Source organism: Simochromis diagramma, unplaced genomic scaffold (genome assembly GCF_900408965.1).
Source record: "Simochromis diagramma unplaced genomic scaffold, fSimDia1.1 OVJJ01000024.1, whole genome shotgun sequence".
NCBI classification, from domain to species: Eukaryota; Metazoa; Chordata; class Actinopteri; order Cichliformes; family Cichlidae; genus Simochromis; species Simochromis diagramma.
The window spans coordinates 482351-505598 of NW_024387332.1; the positions used below are offsets into that span (position 1 = coordinate 482351).

Below are 23248 nucleotides of genomic sequence, written 5' to 3' on the forward strand. Positions count from 1 at the left end.
TGGTTCATTCTATGTATTGAACCTGGAATACCAGGAGTCAGCGTGTGCAAGGTTTTTTGTAAGGATAAACCCTGAAGAGGGAACAAAATGTACCTCCAAGGTTGGGACAAGCAGAAGGACTGGGACCACTGTGAAGCGAAAGGTTGTTCACATTAACCCTCATGTCACAACTTTCCTCCAGTGGCTTACTGAATTTGAGTGGAGAACTTCAAATTAGGTAACTGTTTTTGCCATTTTTAGTAAATTTCTTGTATAATTTAAGTGACCAATGTGTGTTACCCATGTCTCCACAGATGATCCATGGCCCATGCTTTCTGGATATTTACACAAGACGAGCAACAATGAAGACAAGCTCTCTCGCCATCTTGCAAGACGCTGTTTCTGTCCAATAGGTTTTTTGAGTGCAAGTGTTGATTTTTTTTCCTGCTTTTACCTGTTTGTTAAAAATTATTTCAACTACTTACACTTTAATTGTCACATGTATTGGCTCACCCTACAAATCAATGAACTCAGTCCACAAAGCAAGATCAGGGTTCAGTGCAGGTCAGTCAAGTTCCTTCACACCACACACGCTCATCCATGTCGTGGACCCTGCTTTGTGCATTGATTTGGTGGTGTGAGCCAGTATTTTGGACAAAGTGTATATAAAGGCAGACGTGTGGGGCTTGATATTATATCCATTACAATTCAGTTTGTTTGTATGGTGCCAACAAAATGAATGCCAAGGCACTTCACATTGTAGGTTTGAGACCCTACAAAATATAAGTAAGGAAACCCAACACTTGAGCATGTGTTGTCTGCCATGATATGGATATGACATAATATCGTTATTGTTTGTACAACCATCTGAGAAAATAATGTATTACATGGTTTAGTAAAAACAAGTGCTTGCTCAATGAAAATATGTTTTCAGTTCTTTTCAGTTATTGATTTTGGAAATGTGTATTTCAGCAGGGAAGAATCAGAATTGAAATAAAGTGGTGTAAAGCACATGAATTATATTGTGTGTGTGTGTGTGTGTGTGTGTGTCTATCCATCCATCCATCCATCCAATTTTTTTGGAACCCTCCAGTCTCTTACAGTATGTTACTGTTAACTGAAATTACGGTAAATTACGACCTGTTAAAAGAGTAAATGACTGCCTGTTAGGACACGGTATCCTCTAGCAGAGATGAATATTTTTGGTACTGATGATGCGTGATAACGGTAAGTTACTGGTCAATATATTGCAGTTTATTACCTTGCAGCGGGCTTACAGTGACATACCGTGAATAAACGGTAGTATACCAATTTATTAATCACAGTATGATGTTACTTTGTTGACGTAATTTACGACATAACGACATAACGGTATCTCACTGACATAACTGTCGCCAGTGAGATACCGTAAAAAAGGCTACGGTGCGTTACCATAATTTGTCCAAGAGTATTATACCACACCAGCAAAAAACGGTATCATCCTGCAGAAAGGTAAGCTACCGTAACACGGCGTCACGGTATGACGCTGGCAGCAGTGACGCCAGTATGTTACCGTAAAGTGGCGATGAAAAGTCTAACGGTGCAGATACACGGAGTAATCAGAAAAGTTTAGCATGAATCTGGACATTAGATTTAAGATTTAAGTTTTAAGCTTATCAGATATCACTTGTTAGAAGCTCCTTACCGTTTGAAGAAATCTCTTCTCAATCTGCTGTCCTCTTCTGCTTGCATCTTTTCTTTTTTCATCTAACACTGACGTTATTCCATGTTAATTATTTTTTCTCCGTGAAAAACACAGCAACTCATCTTATCCCGGGGTGCCACGAAGTCGAGCTGCGGATCTCAGCAGAAAACTTTTCAAACTGATTCCAGGTTGATCCAGGTATACATTTGAAACAGGTTCTCCTCGGTGACGTGACAGTCGGAACGCATCTGCGTAACCATGGTTACAGGGGGACGCTTTGGAGCTCTGCTGCTCAGCAGCAAAATATTTCAGATCAATATGTAAATACTCCAACTCTAAAACCAAGTAAATTAAATATGCTGCATATGTGTATAGTGCGTTCATGTGTGTGTGCGCTGCGTGGTGACGTAGGCGCATGCATGTGTGCCCCGGTCACAGCTCCTTTCAGCATGGCCGGAGGTAAGTCACTGCCACGTTGCTCTCAGCTAATTAAAGTTTGTTCAGATCCCAAGCTGCAATGTGAATACAGCCAAACCGCCGCGTTTTTGTTTGTCATTAAGAGACTCATTCGGGATAAGTTTTGTGGAGGGCGGAGTTCACTAATATACGCTTATGAGTTTTAGCCGAGAACGCAGCTAAAATGCTAGCATGCTAAGTTAGCCTGATTGCTAGCGGCTTGAGAGCGTACTCCCGGCAGTCTTTTTTTAACAGCATGCACTCTTTTTTCCTTCGTCAGGAGAGGTGTACTGGCAGTCGCGTGACACACACAGATCAGACACATATTTCTGTGTTGCAGGTATGGAGATGTTCTTATGTTTTGGAGATGCAGTCTTTCATTCATTGTTTTTAATAAGTACAGTGTTGTATTGCCTGTTAGATGGCGATTATTAATATAATTGTACTGAAGTATAATGTTTGAACTATAAGTACCAGAATATTGGGTCCTGGTTATTGAATTGTATTTATCTGACTGTTTATTTGTTTTTGAATTATTTTGTTTATTGTTCTTATAAGTTGTTTTTGATGTTTTTTCAGTGACATATTATTTATTTTGTGCTTTTTGTTTTTGAGAGCTTAAGTTAATGTTTTAAAACAATTTGTTGTATTTGATTCATTATATTATTGTAGTGTTAATGAAGCTGCAGACACAGCTCCTTTCAGCATGGCCGGAGGAGAGGTGTACTGGCAGTCGCGTGACACACACAGATCAGACACATATTTCTGTGTTGCAGATGTGCAGTAAAGAGCCAAAGACCCAGTACTGTCTGCTGCCTCTTACTTTCACGCCAGAACACAACGCAAGAACAACAGGCGTAACACATGAACGGGTTACGCATACTGAGGTGAGTTGTTGAGGATATGTCGAGCTGTTGATAAGCACGGCTGTTTTTGTGCTCTTATATACTGTTAGCCTGTTTTGCTGGCGTTAGTGAAGTTGTTTTCAACTGGATGTAACATTGTTGAACTCTGATGATTAATGAATAATCGATGTGACGACGTGAGCATGTAATTGTAACCCTGTGTTCATTTAGTCGTTTGATACCGTTTAATATCCAGTACATCTATTGGGTGTTTTATAACATGCCCTGGAATCATTTTAAGTTTTACAATGCCGGTGATTTACGACTCTTTCGCGACAGTCAACTGTGGCGTAAACTCTGGCGGGTCTCAGAGCTAGCTTATGTGAGCCAGCAGTGACATCTATACATGCAGTAGCCTTAAAATACTGATTATTTATTCTCCTGCTAGGTAAGAATTTGTGTTTTATACGTTTATTGTCACATTGTGCGCCATGTTATTGTTTCGGTGAAATGAATTTCTACAATGGCGGACTTAGACAAAATAGTGTTACTGTTAATTTGACTCTCTGCAGTGTTTAAATGCTTACATATACACACACAGTTACTGTCCCTCCACACGTATCAGTTCTGCTTCTATGCCCCATCTTTGTTTACTCTTTCCCACCCAACAAGTGCATAAATAAGATGTTAAAAACGTCATCATCATATCAAACATGATCGATTTGGGGGGAGTTTGTTTGGCACATGCTGACTGCATTCTAATTATAACCAGAAGAGGAGGCGAGAGCAGAGAACGAGAGTGCAGCAGTTTGGTGAAAGGAACAGGTGAAGAAGAGGTGAGCATCCAAGAGACGAGCAAGAGGACAGTTTCAAAGCAGACATTATGGCACAATAAAAGCTGTAAGAGCAGAGATTCATTCATATCTTTACTATTTTTCTTTAGCTTTTACTCCCGCTGCTTACAATAAATCTGAGATAAAGAACTAACAAGAACAACTCACCTGGCATTTGATTGTTTAGTTCAGTGTCACTCTGTGATTGTTTGACATTTCATATAAATGTGACTCTAAAATATAGCCAATAATATTAAAAAGCTGCTGTTACTGAGTCAAACTTGAAGGATTATGATAAACTTCAGTTCTTACTGAATCTGTAACATTGCTTTTTTTAAAATTGTTAAATGACTTTTGTGTCACTGTGCACAGTGAAAAGCTCACCTGATGTAGTGGTGAGGCCATGTTCACCACTAGATGGAGACAACCTGGCACAGGTATTTTCTATACACTAAATTTCACACTGAAAAGCCTTGGTGGGAATTGTTTCATAGAAAGTAAAGGAAAACATGTCTTGAGGTCTTTTTCCAGTGTTTTCAAAATTGTGTTTTTCACATACACATCAAAACTTCACACAGACAAACACACACACAAAACAACAAAATATGTCAAATTAGGGAGGGCAGAGAGCGCAGCCTTTACATTGTTTTATTGTAGAGTGACAGGAACTGCCTATGAGCTTCTAATCAAGCAGAAGTGTTGACGGAAAATCTATCAAAGGAAATACATTGATGAAAATCAAAGAAGAGAAATATTTATGTGATGTTCCATTTTCCTGAGAGCTGATTGGCTGTGATGACTCCTTCAAGTACTACATGCTACTTTGTCCTGCTAGTTAAGCCTGCTGTCTGTTCTCAGGCCTCCTCCTGTTTCACTGCCATATATCCACCACCAGAGGGCTCCACTGACCTGCCTGCTGACATCAGAGCACACCCCTGTGTCATGTGACCTGGCAGGAGTAGCAAAGCTGGACTCAGACCTGGCCCAGGCAAGTTCAAAGGCAGCTGTGGTAGAGAGAGTATATGGGCTCAAATTGTGGTCATAAATATTTTGTACTTGTAAATCAGGATTTGTGTGTGTATGGGATCAGAACGATGCCACCTTGAAATGAAACCGAAAAAAATATTGAAACTGAAAAAAATATTGAAACTCAAATAAATGTACAACGCGGCTGCGGTCACGGACAAACTTGCATGTGTCTGTTCGGGAATGGCAGATGCTGAGAGGTCCAGCGTTTACATTACCGGCTATTTCAAAGTGACAGCCTGAGGTGTTCTTCAGTAAATTGGACTACCAGACAGGAGGACCTGAGGCCCCACCGTATTATTTTCGGTAAGTTAAATGTGTGTGTAAGCTAATCCGTAACTTAGGTCCTTAGGTGAGCACTCGGCTGTAGGGGAAACTTGTTTTGTAAAGTTCGTTTAGCTAACCCGTGCAGGTGAATGAATTTACCCTGACTAAAGAAATCAAGAGAAACACACCGGGCTGCTCAGTGACTAACCACGGTGTTGGGGGAAAACTCTGTAAAAAACCCAGGAGAAATAAAGACACAATGAGACAAAGTTACTTTCTTTGCTAAACGTGTACACGGGTGAGCTGCTGAGAACAACTCACAACCATGAACAGAGGCTTGGCATTTTTTATAGGCACAGAGCACAGAGACAGTGAGAACAGGATAAGAAAATAATAAACAGATAAAATAAACAACTCCATATGTGGCGCTAGTCTCGTCAGCAGAGAGCTGGGAGAAAGATAAAACAATCTGAAACAATATGTCCTTGCTGGGAAAATCTGAAAGACACTTCTAAACTACTTATCTTAAACACAGCTTGTACATTTAAAAGAAGGTAAAGTTACATAGGATCATTTTTCCTCTAACCTATTCCCTCCTGTTTTAACTTATTTTAAATGTTACAACAGTGTCTGAAAAAGTCATTGATTAAGTATGTTTAGCAAGTTTCAAATTGTGAGCATAGCAAAAATGTAAATCATGTGGTAAAAGAATAAAACAAATAAAAGAATAAAAGAATTAAGGAAAATACAATAAAAGAAAGTATAAAAGTAATAATGATGAAAAATAATAAAACTAAAACTACAAAAAATAAAAGAAAAGAAAAGAATAAGAAAACCTTATGTTGTACCTGTATTAACTACTAATGTGTTAATCAGTGCATGATCACTTGACAAGTCATTTTTAATCACCACGTCATTTATTAGCAGCTATTACAAGTTCCTCTAACAGAATTGCAACGGGATGCTGTTCTTCTTGAGGCACGGCAACATAAGCAGTCATTGTAGTTGTTATCATCTTTGAAATCATCACTCTTAGACATGGCAACACACACAACACTAATATGAGCAGTGCTATCATGATGAGACCTAGAAGGACAAACGGTTTTGTTACAGCAGCCAGCCATGGACCGCCGAACAGCCAGTCCAGCCAGCCTTGTGCTGTAGCTGCTCCAGGTGTGTGGTCAGTGACATATTGTTGCAGAACGGTCAAGTTCTGCAAAGCTTCATAAATGTCTCCTCCAGCTTCGTATCCATCAGGGATAAAAGTGCAACATGTCTCCGCGATCAGCTTGCAAACTCCTCCTTGTGATGCTGTCAGCAGATCCAGAGTCAGTCTGTTCTGCAGTACCATCGTTCTGATGGCCTGCTGTTCTCCTGCTAAGGCCGTTCCCAGGGCCTTAGTTAAGTTGATGTGTCGTAGCAGAGCATATCGGTTGATTTCCACGTGATCCCGCACCTCGGCAACTCCAATGCCGGGGACCAAGCTCTGTAAGAATTTCACTCCTCCTCCCCAGATGCGAAACTCTCCCGGCACTCCAGTGTCCACTGTAATGCCAAAAGAATTGGGTGAGGCGATGTCCACTTCACGTCTCTGTCGGCTGCTTGGGTGATGTGCAACACGTTGCATGAAGAAGACGTGATCTGATAATTGCACCAGGGCGCACAGACCCCCCCAACCTTCAGGGAGTGACAGATAAGCCTTATTGCCACATAGGAAGTACCAGTCAGCCAAAACTCTGGTTCCTCTACTGCTGGGTGCCGTCCGTGCACATCCTGTCTGGTACTGAGTCTTTGTTTGTAGTGGCATTCGGTAGCTGTAGTCGGGGCGACAGTTGAGGCTCATCAGTGTTGCGTTACTGGCACAGGTTGTGTTGGTTGAACAGGCCATACACTTCCTCTCATTCCTCGGTGGGCAGAAAGTGTATATGTATTTACATAGGTGTGTAGGCAGCTCCCCCACTGCCCGCGATCCGTTGTTCATCACACATACTGGCAGTTGTGATGCGTTCAGTTTGTTCAGTAGAATTACATCAGGCAGTGGGTCTGAGACTTGGGGCCAGGTCAGTAGGTAGGTCTGTCCGGAACAGTGCACATTCGTGAGTGACGATGACCTCCTGGTTGCTTTTGCTGGGATGCTGTAGTTGGCCTTTGACCAAGGAGTACCGTAGCCTGGATGTGTTGCCAGGCCCAATAGGCACCAACTGTGATCTTCAGGTATGCTGTACGGCCACAGGCCAGACGTCTGTGAGGATAGGGGCATATGGGTACATGCATAGCAGTCAGTTTTATTATTCAGGTGAGCTGTAGTGTTCATAAGCTGCCACCAGAAGTTAGTGGCGTAGCCATGGGGATACTTGGTGTACTTTCCTTTGTCATACAGTGTCTGCCTTTTCTTCAGATAGCGTGACTTGTTGTCCCTCACGGAAGCAAAGATGAGGAGCCCGGCCAGGGTCAGGGCCGCTGCAGTTATTAGGAGCCACCACCTCATGACAACAGGACACACCCTCCTGTCGTGAATAGACCCCCCGGCCAGAAAGGCTGTTCCCTCCACCGGGTGAGATCACAACAATTGGGCGAGCCTGTGTCGGCTGAGTTTAGATGGCTTCACTTACTCGCCTGCAGTGACTCTGATGGATCCAGGATGGTCGTTCCGCAATTTTGCAAGCGGTGGGCGTGGTGAGGAGAACCTGATGTGGTCCCTCCCACCTGGGTGCGCTCCAGTTTTTCCTTTGGAGCACCTTGATCAGAACCCGGACACCGGGCTGTAATCTGCAAGACACTTGATAGACATCATTACATTCTTCGTTATTTACAATCATCTCTTTATTTTCCTACAACTTAGACATACATTTTGCTACTGAAATTGTATCTGCCATTTTCACTGGGTAGATTTGGTCTCAGGTTCCCCTGAGCATTATATTTATGACACGTCATGCACGTTCTGACAAATTGTTTTGCTGAGGTTTCAGTGTATTTACAGTGTAGAAATGAAATTTGACAATGCTGGTCAGTCCCCCCGTTGACAAATGCGTACAACCATGAGTCACTAACGCCGCCATTTTGTGGAGGAATTATGGCAACACTGGCTTGCCATAACACATCATTAAGTCATTTGTCAGAACTGCACCGTGTTTTAGCCATTTTGCCTGCTCTGCTGTGCTTGCTGCTTTTTGTTCATTTTGCAACACATCCAGTGGAATCTGATGTGTGTCTACTGCCATCAATGTGATGTTTGTCTTTTGTGCCGCCTATTTTGCTGCTCTGTCAGCAAAATTGTTGCCTGTAGTAATGAAAGAGTCAGTAGGCGTTGTAAGAGGTTGGCATGCTGAACTGGTTGGTGTAATCATTCCTCTGGTTTTCCAGATTTTTTGCAAAATGATGCACAGCAGAGAAAACATACTGGCTGTCTGTATAAATGGTTATTTGTTTATCTTTGTGTATTTCACATGCGCAAATCACAGCTAACAGCTCAGCGCTCTGCGCAGAATATGAAGAAGAAAGTGGTTTTGCTTCTATTATTTTACTATCTGTGGTTACTGCGTAACCTACACAATTTAGGCCTGTGCTGTAAGGTCAAATGCTGTTCTCCTAGCTTCCACACTTGCTGATCATAAGGTGGATCTAGGCCTGGAGTTTGTTTAAATCTCAGAATGTTGTGATACTCGGTCGGTTTCTGGAAAGTGGATGTGGCGGGTGTCACTTAGCATGCACTCAGGTGTAATACCAGAAAAGAATGGCATGACTGCTATCTTAAGTTTTGTCAGAGCGTCTCTACCTAGCAAATTTACTGGACACGACGGGTCATATGCAGTTAATAAAGCACCTGCGGCCACTTTCTGTATGTACTAGTTCTAAAGGGGCAGTTAATTGTTGTACAGTTGTGTGGCCTGAAGCTGACTTTACAACTAATTTGTCCTTTGAAAACTGTAAGTTCTTAAGTGGCTGCCTCAAAACTGTTTTGCATTATTTCTCTGTGGCCTACTCCTACAATCTCGTGTGAAGTGACCTTCCTCTCCACGGTTCTAGCAGGCGTTGTCTCTATGTTATCTGCTGTTTCTGCGTGGCTGTCTGCAGCCTTGGTGTTTGTGACTTTGCTCGCCTCTCTGTTCCTGATAGCCACCTGCGGATTAGTGTTTTAGTCTATTGTCAACACGTCAGCCTTATTTTAAGTTACAGAATGCTTCTTCTTTTTTTTCTTGGTTTGGGAGAATAGATGCAACACTACATTTTCACTTAAGGCAGTTTTAAATAATTTCTAGTTTTTCAAACAAATCATGGATCTCACACATTTCAAACTTTCAAGTTAGGGTTGTTTCCCATTTATACATATATATATTTAACTTTGCATTGCTCACAGCTCATAGCTTACTGCTCTAAACCTAGGCATTTTTCAATCATATGCGTAATCACCATGTGTCAAATATTGTCACAAGTTCGTTTAAATTTGTTTCCAAAACCAACAAAATAATCAAACAAAAACAAAAACATAAACGTGTCAGGACACAAAAGAAAAAAGAAAAATGCTGCCACCCGAACAAGGCAGAAGTCTGCATATGTTGGCTTTTAATAGCATGCAGCTTGTAACATAGTAGACTAATGTGCCTGTGTTAATTCAGCTCCATATTATTGTGTCAAGTTGCACTGGGTTGTGAGTGGTTTTGTGTGTGTCACATTTTTGGTGAGCCAATGGCTGGAATGGCGTTGGACTAATTAGAGGCAAGTGTACTTGATTGCACTGATACACTGGTCTACTTATAGCCCACACTACAAACACTGCTGTGTCGTTTTGTCTCTCTGTGCAGGTATGTAATGTGATGAAATCAGATATGTTTGGGATGGATGGGTTTTGCGCTATGAATTTTATATTAAGTGTGTCGTTTTGTCTTTCTGTGCAGTCCAGGGCCTATTATATGCCACAGCCTAAAGGCAGCAGAGTTGCAGAGGCTTGAGTGACCACTGACTATATGCTTGCAGGGTGGTGGGTCTCCAAGGACAACTTCTAACCCTGTTAAAGGCAACATGTGGAGTGTAACTTGGCCGTGTGGCATAGCTGGCTCTGGCCTTGGGACTGTGTGTTTTTATACAATTCATAAGTGGGACACTGGACTGTTTTATCTTTTATCTCTTGATATATTTTTCGTCAATAAATTATCTTTTAGAATTTTATTGACTGTCATCTTTTTGCCCACGACTGAGACGATTGGTCAGACCTAGAGTCTTTCTTTGGGTGTGTTACAGCAGCTTCTGCTCTAAAAGAAACAAAAAAGAAAAAGAAAATGTGGAACATGCTCATCAGCTTAGCAGTGTCTACATATTTAATTCAGCTTCTCAATCCTGTAGTTTTAGCTGTTGTCTACAGGGTTTTGCTTATTGGTTGTTATTATAGGTGTGCTCTATATCTCAGCAATGTGTCATTCTAGAATGATAGGTTTCAAGCTGGTCAAGTGCCTCTATGCACTTCATTAGTTTAGTTATTCTCTGTATTGTCTTCATCTCACATGTCATTACACTGAGTTTCAGCAAACCTTAAGCTTGATGCAGACTACTGCTTAACAGTTATCCACCTCACATCATAACCGATTTAGGTGCCTCTTCATATTAATATTATGTCATTGTTAATATTGTCCTCTTTGTCTTATATAACAGCAATAGCATATTATAATATTTTATCAGTGTGTACCACTATACTACTACTGAGCCAATTTGTTAGTTAGGATCATCTTATTCAGCAAACAGATAATTTAGAATTCATCCAATCTGCGGTCACATTTGTTCTCTCTGTTGCATGGCGGACCAGGCAGTTCTATTATAATATATTATTTATATTTTATTTTGTATCCATCAAGGGCTTCAGATGACCTGCAGAATCATCCTTTTCCCAAGGTGGAGACAGTTACCTTTTTCACACACTGTCCTTGGCTGAACAGTGACACAGCCTTAATATACTTTATTTATGTTATTAAAATATTTTCGTGTGAATTATTTGCTTTATATTCATTTTATACATTGTGGGCATGGTCATCATGCCAACTGTGTTTCATTGATAATATCACTTTACAGGTTGTTATCCTTGCTATTATTAATTTCAAATACTCTAAAGATAATTTCTACTGTAATTTTCCCTTTGTTTAGCTTTATTTCGTACTTTTTATATTTATATCTACTCAGTGGGGTCTGTTTTCAACCCTTTTAAACTACTTCAAACTACTGTGATCTCTAGTTTTCACTTAATAAGGGATTATTATGTTCTTCCTGATATGGGTGTTGCTGCAGATGCGGCTGCAGGAATGGGTCATGGCTTTCTAAAAGGATTGTGGGGACTGCACAGTGTCTCGTCTTCTGGTTTTACTAAACTGGCAGTTGAGTTCTATTCTTCTGACTGTTTATATTTTGTTTTCTTAAATTTCTCAATTTACAGACATTGTTTTGTCCGGCCCCTGGACTTTTCTTTTCTCACCACTGCTCGTCAGCAGGAGTGAGTTTTAATTTCACTTGCTTGATTACCCATCTTATTTATGTATTTACTTATTTCTTGTTTAAGTAATATATTCACGATACAGCTGCTATCACCTTCGCTGGTATTAGAAATGAGAGTGGTTGCTCACACGCCCTTCTACTTTCGGACTATTTCCAAAAGCGGTGTGAACTTTACGAGACGGAACTCGACCGTTCTCTCAACTCACCAGCACGTCAGTGAACAGCAGTAAAAGAAAAACACAGTAGGAGCAGCTCAGTCTCTTATTGGACCGTGAAAATTCAGCTTGCTCCGTTAATTAAAACAATACACACACACATTCACATTCACACCTATTCGCGCGATCGGAACCCTTATCATAAGGGGAGCTGCCAGTCTTTCTGTAGACGAGCTACTTATTCCCTAGACCCTGTCTAGACCCAGCTGGGGGAGCTACCCAGAGCTCCAAACCTAACCCACAGAAGTGGGGAGCTTCCAGTCGACGAGCTCCAAGCTACCAGCCGACGAGCTACTTTAAACCTAACCCACAGAGGTGGGGAGCTTCCAGTCGACGAGCTCCAAGCTACCAGTCGACGAGCTACTTCCGCTATTTTAAATTCCCTGAATTTAAAATACGTTTTTACGCAAGATTGTGTCAGTGTGTCTGTATCTACCTGGTCAGTGTCGCCGGGTCTGGTCCACCTCGATCGGGCCCCACCACCGTGGGTCGCTTTCTAAGACGTTGGCCAAGACCCGAATTTAAACGCTCTTGGTCTTTTATCACACACCTGGTGTGTGAGCTGTCGACAGGCGAACAACGTGGACTGGTCACGGAGATGGGACACGATGGAGGCGCTCCGGCTCCGAAGGACCAAGAAATGTTGGGGGAAAACTCTGTAAAAAACCCAGGAGAAATAAAGACACAATGAGACAAAGTTACTTTCTTTGCTAAACGTGTACACGGGTGAGCTGCTGAGAACAACTCACAACCATGAACAGAGGCTTGGCATTTTTTATAGGCACAGAGCACAGAGACAGTGAGAACAGGATAAGAAAATAATAAACAGATAAAATAAACAACTCCATATGTGGCGCTAGTCTCGTCAGCAGAGAGCTGGGAGAAAGATAAAACAATCTGAAACAATATGTCCTTGCTGGGAAAATCTGAAAGACACTTCTAAACTACTTATCTTAAACACAGCTTGTACATTTAAAAGAAGGTAAAGTTACATAGGATCATTTTTCCTCTAACACACGGTTACTGTACTTTTATTATGAGTATTATACTGTAAGAGCAACAGGCTGGACTCTGCTTCTGCTCCTGTGCAGAGCTGATTATTAATAAGAAGCTCGGTATACAGACAAGGATAACACAGTACCCGGGCTAGAAAGATAACTCCAGTTTGAGGCGCATGTCCTCCTGACATTTGGTGTTTGTGTTAACGATCCAATGGAAAAGCTTTGATGGGAGTGAGCTGTTCACTTGCACTATAGCACACAAAACGCTGCGCTGAGCACTGAGTGTTGCATCCGTGTACACACTGCATTGCTTCATATTTCACTCGTAAAGTAGGAAATGGGTGGAGCAGTTTATTAAAAGGGTAAACGTACATGGGTTTGATTGTAAGGCCCAAACAGAGCTGGCACAGGTCTAACAAGCTTGTGCATGAAGGGACAAACTGAGTGTGACATAAGGAAATGCTTACATGTGTAATTATCTTGATTACTGGTGAAGGACTACGTCACATGTAATCAAACATGACTCATTACTTATAAAAACCCTTTAACTAAAAGTGTATCAGAAACTCTCCTCTACTGTTTACTCTGTTTATCACCCAACAGTGACCTCGACCCTCTTCAAGCTCCTCACTGGTCAGTTCGAGTCAGGACGGCTGAAAATCCTCAGTGTTTACTGGGTAAGTTAAACTGATCAGTGGGACACTCAGGGACAGAGACCATGATGCTTTGGGGCAGACCACAGAGGTTTTACTAGTCAGTACAGATTTCAAACACACCGCTACATACTACATTAAGGTCAGTGCATTAAGTGCACTGACCTTAATGTTGTATTTTTCTGGTTGCTAATACACTTGGATCCATTACAAACATACACATTGTTGTGTGATGTGTGAAGACTTTTTATGGCTTTGTTTTTTGTCCAAACAGCACAGAGGAAACTATTTCTAAGCCAAGAGGCTAAAATTCATGCATCAAATGATACACGGGCAGATAAGACGGATGTAATCAAGCTACCGATAGAAAGAACATAGTAAAGGACAAATAAAGTGTCTTTTTTCCTCATTGTTCTCTGTGTGGGCCTCCTACTTCCTCCCACAGTCCAAAGACATGCAGTTAGTGGGGACAGGTTCATTGGGGCTCTAAATTTCCCACGGTGTGAATGTCTGTCGCTGTGTTTGCCCTGCGACAGACTGGCGACCTGTCCAGGGTGTGCCCCGCCTCTCATGACAGCCCCAAGCACTTTACATGTGATGTAAAGTGGACTTTTCTTTTGTTGCCACGTCCATGATTTAGAAAATGTTACACAGATGTTGTCCTGCTTCGCTGTGCTGAAGCGTGTGCTTCATGAAAAGTTTGAATAAGAAAATATCAGGTCAGTAACTGTTTTTGTTCCCTGTAGGTGAGGCTGTGACAGAGCTCTTTAAACTCTGCTGTAGGACTGAGTCTACAGAGGAGATTCCTGGAAGAGGATACGCTGAAGATGAGGGCAAAGGTCAGGTTCCTGGCTTTACTTGTTGAGTGACCATACTGCATTCTGGAAACGTGCGTAGCTTACTGGGAGATCTGGGCATCTGTGCTGACCCGGGCCTCAGCAATTGAACAGAAACTCTTGGATGTGTTTGTCGTCTGTAGAAAACAGTGATATCAGCTCTGCTTTGTCCAAGCTGACCGAGCCAGCAGCAACTGTGCCCATTTCCAAACTGTCTGTCTCCAACATGGTGCACAGTGCCCGGAAGCACATTCGCCGCCATCGACGCATCGATGAGTCGCCCCTTAACACCGAGATACTCAATTCTGTCCTTCTGGTAAGAGTTAATCATGTAACCTGTTTAAAAGGCATTAACTAGTCGGAGTTGACTAATACTTGACTGAGTTTTAATGGTTTCAGCTCATTTTATGAGGAAACTGATTCTGACAGAAGAGGTGTGGATCCCGTGTTAGGAGACTGTGAGCGTGATATTCAGAGCCGCAGAGACCTCGGAGCGTGTGGTAGTTTGACTCGTACTGATGTGGCTCCTCTGCTTCTTTTCACAAACAGTTTTTCCTTCCTGGTTACTGTTGAGCCCGTCACACTCAGCAGCTCGAGCTCGAGCTAAGACAGCCTTGAATCTTAAAACTACAGCCGTAATTGCATTTATGTTTTAGAGTGCTGGCCACAGATATTGATCCCATCTGACAGCAGCTCAGTAAAGCACAAGAGCGTCATCTTAAACAGGCTATCAGGCAGCGTTCTTATTTTTATTGTCTACTTCTGGTCACATCCTGCTTTTGCCACTGAGCGATCAGCATCCTGTGTTTTATCATGAAGTGATGACTACGTGAGCTCCACTTGTTTAATTCTTCTAACATCTATAAAACAACAGAGTTTCTAAATGACAGACTTATTTATTTGTGTTTGTGTCTCAGTATCTGTTTCCAGATGCTGCTGTGGAGAAGTCTGACTGTAAGAATAACACTCAGCTGTCCAACTCCAGTGGGACATCGGAGCAAGAGAAAACCTCTGATCAGAGGTGGGACCAAGTCATTGTTTTGCAAGTCTCAAGTAAGTCTCAAGTCTTTATCCTCAAGTCTCAAGTCAAGTCTCAAGTAATGTCAGGCAAGTCAGAGTCGAGTCTCAAGTCACTGGTGTAAAAGTCCGAGTAAAGTCACAAGTCTGAAATTTTGAATTTCAAGTCCTTTCGAGTCTTTAAAAAAAAAACGAAAAAAAAAGCATGTTGCAGTTATATGCTAAATGTAAATATTAGACCATGTAATTTTTAAATCTGTGTTTTTCTCAACACATGACAAAATAGTGAACTTAGAAAATATACACAAATTGTGAAATTGCACCTCTTTAGAATGCAGCTCAATTAAACCTAGCTCCAAGAATAATTTTCACCGACAGTTCTGAGATAAGCTGCATGTTATTCTTGGATGCGCTTGTAGGACCGGCTTTAAAATCGCATGACAAAAATATCATACATAAATAAATGATATTTTAAAAAAAAAATATCATTTAAAAAAAAAAACTGCATCACCAACGTAGCCTGGAAAACATTTGCTAGTTAGATGAAGTCAGCTATCTCATCGTAGCATATTTATATGCATATTTATAATCATACGGTTCTTGGAGTGAGTGCATACACTCGTGAAGTTTAGTAACTTCCGGTCACTGCAACAAGCCCAGGTACAGTTTACCGACGGATGGGTGCAGGACCTTGAAATGCACCGTGTAGAAAGTAAAGACCATCGTAGGTATCATAAGTTTACCAGTCTCACAAATCGTCGTCATAAATACACATTCGTTAACCGTTTAGGACCTTTGAGCTCAACGGTAATTAATTAGCAGTGGAAATAATTTCTGGTAGCATCACAGAAATGTAGCAGTGACAATAATATTGTATGCTGTAATCGTACTGGGCGATTGGTGATACAAAACAACTGTTTTACCCTGTGAATGAAAGTATATGTTTTTGTCAATGTACCATAATAACAGAAGCGAAACACAATATTGTGTCAGGACAATTCACTATTTATGCACAATAAATAAAGGAGCATAGCGCGACAATTTCTGTTCAGCGCCAGACTTGCTTGTAACCTATATCACCAATTATGTTATGAAAATGACGCATTAACTACAACAGCAGACTGACCTGTGTGGAAATGCTTGGAGCAGACTAACCTGTGAGCTGGAGTGTTCTGAGACGTTATATTTGGTCTTTGAATGGCTGCAATCCAGGCCACCCGTCGCCTCTTTGTTACTTCGGAAACATGGCTCGAACAATTTCTCTTCAACGACGTAATCCGATAACAACCGATCTCTTTACCCGTCGGCTTCCCGTGGCTGTCATGCGACCGGCTATTGCAGTTAATAATACAACAGCTTCTTGACATTTTTGTGTTTCTTTTTATCGCTGTATAACTGATTTTAATTGAAAGCCTACGTGCGCTAGTACCGCTTGCCACGAGTTCCCAGAATCCTTTGCGGTTCTACCCGTGAATGACGTCACATTTTCAATCTCTATATAATATGCATGTTAAATTTTATATTTGGGGTAAAATATCAAGTCTTTTCAAGTAAACCGGTTCAAGTCCAATTCAAGTCCCAAGTCATTGGTGTAAAAGTCCAAGTCAAGTCACAAGTCTTAGAACATTTTTTCAAGTCAAGTCTAAAGTCATAAAATTAATGACTCGAGTCTGACTCGAGTCCAAGTCATGTGACTCGAGTCCACACCTCTGCCTCTGATTATGTATGTTTGCCTCTTCACCACTCGCACACTCAAGGTTACACTCAGGTCAGGTCCAATATAAGTTTCAGAGTGAAGACAGGCTCAGTGCTGTCAGTACTTTGTCAGGATTTTTATTAGAATGTATTAAATTTGGTGTCCTGCTGTTTGATTTCATGCTGGTCTTTTCCCTCGTTGTAGAACCTTTTCCACCAGCTGAAGTCAGCCCCCAGTGACAGTCTGACCTACCGTCTGGCTCTGTGTGTGTGTCTGGTCAACTATTACTACGGTGGGCTGCGGGCTGTTGGACACCTCTGGCAGGAGTTTGTCCTTGAGTTGCGTTACCGGTGGGAAAATAACCATCTTATTTGTGGGTGGGTACCTCACAGGCTCGTGCTGCTTTGATTTTAAAGATGTCACACATATTAACATTTTCATTTCTTTGACGTTGTATAAAAACTGAAACGACACTTTACAGCTGACTGTGATGTTTTAAATGGAGCTGGTTCCTCGAGGCGCGTCCGACAGCATGAGGGGAAAATTGGTTTTGTAATATTTTCTTTGTTTTGTTAAGGGTGTATCCATCCCATGATACAGACACTTTTAACGACAGGGCGTTTTCTGATTTGCTTTCAGTGTTCATTTGATTTGTTACTAGAGCAGCAGTCAGTGCTTTACAGTTGGTTCACTGTCGTCTTGTTTCCTCCCTCGTCCCGCTGACCACCCCACACGCCGCCTCCTGTTGAAGGCTAACGTGAGTCCTTCCACCCACAGCTGCAGTGCACATGCAGGATTTTTGATTTGGGGAATGTTCTCTGTAAGATTGTAGAGCTGACTGCTGTTGTTGGCACTGTAAAACAATAAAGCTGAATTGAACTAAAGTGAATAATTTGAAAATGACTCAGTGTTTTATCAGCGACACGTTACCGCAGCCTTTTAAGATCACTGAACCTGTTACTTCAAAAAACAACATGTAATGTTGAAGGGGACAAAGAGTTAGTTCATGTTTGACACTGATGTTAATCAAAACTTCTAAGATCCAGGTTGAATAAAACAGCATTAGGTGTGTGATTTCACTCTGCTCCACACACCTGCGTGCTCCAATCAGAGACACCAGAGGAACAGGTGATGAATGTGATGGGGAAGCATACGCAGGTGTGACATACAGAGCCGTGGGAATTACAGGACATTATTACTGTTGATATATTCTCAGCGATCAGCTGTTAGTGAAGAGCATGAAAACCTTACTGCACGTCGGTCCGCTCAACTTAGCTCACTGGATAATTTACTTGTCAGCTTGAAAACATTTAACTTTAACAAAATGTTCACCAACACGGGTCAGTGTAGGTCACTGAGTCATCCTGCACACTAGCCCTGCCCCGCCCACCTGTGTTTATACACCTCTGCAGCCCCTCCTCTTTCAGACATTTCTTCTAAATCCTTTAAAGGAGCCTTCACTCACAAACTCGTGGTGGAATAAACTCGGCTTTCTAACATGCAGCTAAAGTTCAGTCTGCATGCTCGACCCACATACTCCTGGCAGCTGAAGTGAAATACTGCTGTGCGTAAGGGTCGAGCGGGTGACCACGTCACCTGGTCATGGGGTAAATGCCGCGGCCGGGTTCAACTCTGACCTGAGGCCCTTTATTTCTCCCTCCCTGCTTTGCTGTCTGGTCTTCATTGTGCTATTAAATACAGACAAAAAAATTTGTTGTTGTTCTCCTTCCATCACCACCTTTGTTGCATGTAGAAAAGTGTCATATAGAACCACTCCAGTTACTTTAATGGGCCAACAGGATTTGTGTTTCAGTCCCTGATAAACTGACCCATCCTCTAAAAAACAAAACCCAAAAACTATATTTCCAAGATAAATGATCAGAAATAGTAACGACAACAAAAGCACAGGAATCATAGATCCAACGGGACAGGCTCGTTACAATGAAGGAAAACACTGAGCGACTGTTGAGGCCTTTATTAGTCCTACAAAACATAACAGAAATATTACAATAAAACACAGAGGCCTTTATTGTCACGTCCATCGTACTGTGACTCCTCAGCACATTCATCTCCAATCAGCAGCTTCCTTCACTGACCCAATCACAGGTCTCAGGCCAGCTGTTGTACTCAGGTTTGGATTATTTGCTGAGGTTTTAGATCTCTGGACCAAAGCCTTTAAAAGGAAACAGTTTCTCAGAGGTTACATCAGTAAATATGATCTCACTGGTACAGTGATCATTCACATCTCTGATTAACCTCTGAAGAGACACATTTGGTCCTTAGCGACGCCCCTGTCACAGGCGTCTGTCAGAACAACAGAAACACCAATTTAAGTGATGTTATGTAATTCAGGATTCATTCAATGTGTCAGTGTTTGTTACTTTGTTACATTAATTTTTTAACCACGTTATTTTGTTGTGGGATGAACTTCTGCAAACAACAACATATAGCAACAAAAAACAAAACTTGCAGTTGGAATCGATGGAGCTGTGAGATGATGGGATGTCGACTGGTTCACTAACCATTAACATTTGGGATATTAGGATAACAGTAGCGTGTAAACATAAGCAGTGCAAAGACTTCCTATAACGACACATTTACAGTCTCGTTTGAGGAATTAGGGTGAAGAGACGGTGGATGTTTAACCCTCCCTTGGTTTGACAGCTCGCTCAGCCAGCGAGTTATGAATGATGTTCTTGATAGACTCCGCCCCTGCGCCTTCTAGGAAAGTGCGGTGATCTCCCTCGATGACGTGGACCGACACCTCGCCATCACAGACCTGAAGAAAGACGCAGTACACAGTTTGAACATTGGAAGGCTCAGACTGAGAGTTTATAGAAAAACACGCACGCACAGTGAAGATAAGTACTACAGACTGATGTAAATGTGCATCGTTACCTCGCTGAGCTTATAGTCAGCTCCCAGGTTTTGCTCATATTCGCTGCTGGTTTTGGCGCGCAGCAGCTTCACGCTGCCGTGGTGGTTTGCAGTAGGTACATATGCATCAGCAGCCTTTAGCTTGTAGTAGAAGGCGGAGGCTGCAAAGTGCAGTGAGTCTCGGTCGATGTGCTTGTGAGCGGAGGTGATTAGGTCCACGGCCACACTGACGCATGCATTCAGGTCAGACAGCGGGAGCAGAGTCTCCAAAAGCTGTAGGATGTAACCATGGAGACGACTGTAAGTTCATAGCAAACGTTACCGCGTGCTCGCGGAGATATTATTGTTTTCAGAAAAATAAGTGACACATAATTAATGAACATCACAGATCTTATGTATATGAAAATGCAAAATGAAGATGTTTTGATATTCAGGAGTTACAAATGTCAGCTTTCAGTGAGAAACTGTATGAAGCTTTGATTTAACCGCATGTTTTACTTTAGTCTCCATAACAGCTCCAAACATCACATCATTGTTGAGTCAAACCTGCACCACACACAGACTGTGCTGGAACAGCAGCTCCAGACTGTGTTACAGTCACCATCTTTACCTTACAGGCGCCGTGAGGCAAAAGCTCAGGTTGTGTGGCCTTTAACGCTGATGCCACATAAAGGAATACTTGTGTGTGAACCTGTGGGTCAGAGACAGTATACCTTGTTGTATTCAATGCCAGTGAACTGCTGGATGAAGGCACACAAGGCTTCAGTCTCAGCCTCCGACTCGTTGCCAGGTGTTAGCTTGGCTCTGTAGCTCTGCAAATCAAAAACACAGTTAAACCTGTTCACATGCAGATCATGTGACCAGAACTCATCCTTCAAAACCAACATCACACACGCTATACAGCATATACATGAAATAAAGATGCGCGAGTGTTTCTCTGACCTGTGTGTACGGCGCTACATATGAATGTGAGCCATCAAAGAGAAACAGGAACTCCACAGGCTGATTCTGGGTCTGCAGCTGAGAGCACATTTCAAATGCTACACAGGCACCAGAAGAATATCCAGCGACTCTGTGCGGGCCGTCCGGCTGCACCTGCCTGACGCAGCTCACATAGTAGGCAGCCAGGGACTCAATGCTATCCAGAGGAGCAGCTGCAAAGGAAACACATGAGGGGAGTTAGTTTGGCTGCACAGTGACATAAACAGCTGATGCACAACATGTGAGTGACAAAGGTCTGAGAACAGAACCACAAACTTTTAAACTGACTGTGAAACAAAGAAAACATGAAATCACATCAGGTCTTTGATTTTCCTCAGGCCATTATGGAGGGAGCTGTATATGTACAAGTGTTTGTAGTTTCACCTTTGAACAGTCAGACTTTCAGCTTTAACACATTTTGCTGTTTAACAGTTACACACGTTTTGATACACATGATTGTGACACCTGGTGAGGACGCACACTCATCATTTGATGACGATGGTTCAAAGTGTTGATTTTGTATTTTAAAGTTTTTCTCTGTGACTGTAAAGTCATTTTAATATGAGCCCCATTATGCTGACAAACCCACACAGACGATGCACACAGCTCAGCAACACCAACGAGCCTGAAAGTCAAACGACATGAAAAGTTATCCATGAGGCGCCAAAAAACAACAACAGCTGCAGCAAAGGCTCTTTGTACTGTAAGATGAAGATCCTACAAAAGTAGGAAGCCTCACAAACCACATGTAGACTGGTTGTGCAAACTCCCACAGACCCTGCAGTCGAGAGGATAACAAGCTGCTCCAGTGATCATGACCAGGACACAAACTGCTTCCTCCTGAATCAGAGGCCTGACTGACAGACACACCCTGGCATAGAGGAGGCTGAGGAGTGTGACAGTTGGAGCACACGCTCAGGTCTAGGTCTTTAAACAGGGGAACCACCACCCCAGTGTGCCAGTCCAGAGGCAGCATCCCAGAGCTTCACGCAGCGCCGTGTCAGCCAGGACGGCCCTGCAACACCCAGATCCTTCTCATCAGCCTCAGGTATGTCCTAAATCCTAGCAGGAGCTACCACGACGCGTACCACAAAATGCATCGCACTGGTTCTTCCCAGTAGTTCAACTCCTTGGAACTGGTTGTCTGCTTGCCAATGAATCCTGCTTATTGGTTCCACTTGTGCTACAATCAGGACAAATTGTAGTGGCGCAGTCTAAAGCTGGATATGAATATTACTTTTATGTTTATTGCACAAAAGGACGCGAGTGCTAAAGTGCAAACTGCGCCTGGACAGACAGCATGCTAGCTCCAAGCTAGAGCTCAGAGCGATGAGGAAGCTGAGCTTCAGCAGGTAACAGAGGCGGTGATGATCAGTCGAGCTGTCGCCTCTGATCATGTTTCTACGGTACCAGCACAAACACACAGTGTGTTTGTGTGACTGCAGGTTTATATTGTGAAATGTAATTATGAGACAGCGCGCTTCACAAAGAAAGCACTGTAACAAGTAACTAATAGACAAGTAACTAATTACTTTGTCTTGGGAGTAATTAAGATAGAACACTTCTAAAAAGTAATGCAGTATGTAACAGAGTACACTCATGACCCAAACACTGATCACACCTCCAACATGCACAAACATTTGACATCATATAACTGATTCATAATGAATGTGTTTGACTGTTCTCTCACAGTGGAGCCGATAAGAAGCAATAATAGAATCAATAAAGGAATTGATTCTATTAATGCGTACTCTTCTCCTTGGCCAGAGAATTCAGCACCACATCCACGCCTGAAACACACGCAGCAAACACGACGCCACATACAGTCAATGTATAACATGGAAGTATAACTGAGTGGGGATTACTCAGTTCACACAACTGTTACTTGTTAAACTCAAAAACCTGCTAAAGCTTTGTGTGCATAAGTCTTGTTCCAGGACATTCTTGAGTTCCTCAACATGGAGCAAAGTGTCTGCAGTACACGTGCCGTGTTCCACACCGGCTTTAAAGTCCCACAGAGGAAACATCAAACATGTTAGAGGAGGTGGAGCTGACAACGACGAACAGCACCAGTGCTCACACAGAAGCACACACAGTCATCGATGCAGCACTGGGAGGAAACACACTGGCACCGGTGCACGATGCACATTTCACCAATGAGTTTACAGTGAGAGCTCCTGAGCAGCAGCACTGTGACCGGACGGGGAAAATTACTACTGAAAGAAAGACGAGAGATTCTGGACTTAATGTCCGTCTCTGGATCCAGGACCTCGACACAGGAAGGCAAGGCAAGGCAAGTTTATTTGTATAGCACAATTCAACAACAAGGTGATTCAAAGTGCTTTACAGAGACATTAGAAACAAAAACAAATAAAAAGCATGATTTAAAATTGATTAAAACAAGC

At 42.3% G+C, this 23248-nt stretch overlaps 2 protein-coding genes and 4 long non-coding RNA genes across 7 annotated transcripts; 4 read left to right on the forward strand and 2 right to left on the reverse strand.

Annotated features, from left to right (window-relative positions):
- The first annotated feature begins 1341 nt into the window (after positions 1–1341).
- On the forward strand, positions 1342–4785 carry LOC120718057. 2 transcript variants are annotated; one of them, XR_005692359.1, is made up of 4 exons: positions 1342–3006; positions 3737–3864; positions 4170–4234; positions 4656–4785. It is a non-coding gene; the product is annotated as an uncharacterized LOC120718057 (long non-coding RNA). The 2 variants fall into 2 exon arrangements; XR_005692360.1 differs by having other exon boundaries at positions 1343–3006; positions 3737–3800.
- Positions 4786–4809: 24 nt separating this feature from the next.
- LOC120718056 lies at positions 4810–15298 on the forward strand. The gene is made up of 5 exons (XR_005692358.1): positions 4810–5129; positions 13387–13460; positions 14183–14275; positions 14416–14588; positions 15190–15298. It is a non-coding gene; the product is annotated as an uncharacterized LOC120718056 (long non-coding RNA).
- Positions 5361–7210, reverse strand: LOC120718053 (syncytin-A-like). Its single transcript, XM_040006375.1, has 2 exons — positions 7026–7210; positions 5361–6904 (listed from the first exon to the last, which is right to left on the reverse strand). The coding sequence occupies exons 1-2, from the start codon at positions 7076–7078 to the stop codon at positions 6004–6006; spliced, it is 954 nt and encodes a 317-aa protein (XP_039862309.1). The 5' UTR covers positions 7079–7210; the 3' UTR covers positions 5361–6003.
- Positions 11963–12455, forward strand: LOC120718059. The gene is made up of 2 exons (XR_005692362.1): positions 11963–12028; positions 12098–12455. It is a non-coding gene; the product is annotated as an uncharacterized LOC120718059 (long non-coding RNA).
- A 1681-nt stretch (positions 15299–16979) lies between the features above and the next one.
- Positions 16980–17874, forward strand: LOC120718058. Its single transcript, XR_005692361.1, has 2 exons — positions 16980–17012; positions 17190–17874. It is a non-coding gene; the product is annotated as an uncharacterized LOC120718058 (long non-coding RNA).
- A 1071-nt stretch (positions 17875–18945) lies between these two features.
- On the reverse strand, positions 18946–22545 carry LOC120718054 (fatty acid synthase-like). Its single transcript, XM_040006376.1, has 4 exons — positions 20805–22545; positions 20576–20674; positions 19884–20135; positions 18946–19764 (listed from the first exon to the last, which is right to left on the reverse strand). The coding sequence occupies exons 1-4, from the start codon at positions 20892–20894 to the stop codon at positions 19627–19629; spliced, it is 579 nt and encodes a 192-aa protein (XP_039862310.1). The 5' UTR covers positions 20895–22545; the 3' UTR covers positions 18946–19626.
- Between the last annotated feature and the right edge of the window lie 703 nt (positions 22546–23248).

Bases quoted from the DNA above. Each gene is read 5' to 3' on its own strand.
- LOC120718053 (XM_040006375.1), bottom strand. From the start codon at position 7,078: ATGTGTGATGAACAACGGATCGCGGGCAGTGGGGGAGCTGCCTACACA. The intron at 6,905-7,025 runs GTAAATACATAT...CCCCGACTACAG, and splicing joins GGAGCTGCCTACACACCTAT to CTACCGAATGCCACTACAAA.
- LOC120718054 (XM_040006376.1), bottom strand. From the start codon at position 20,894: ATGTGCTCTCAGCTGCAGACCCAGAATCAGCCTGTGGAGTTCCTGTTT. The intron at 20,136-20,575 runs GTATACTGTCTC...TACATCCTACAG, and splicing joins CTGGCATTGAATACAACAAG to CTTTTGGAGACTCTGCTCCC. The intron at 19,765-19,883 runs GTAACGATGCAC...GTCTTTCTTCAG, and splicing joins CTGACTATAAGCTCAGCGAG to GTCTGTGATGGCGAGGTGTC.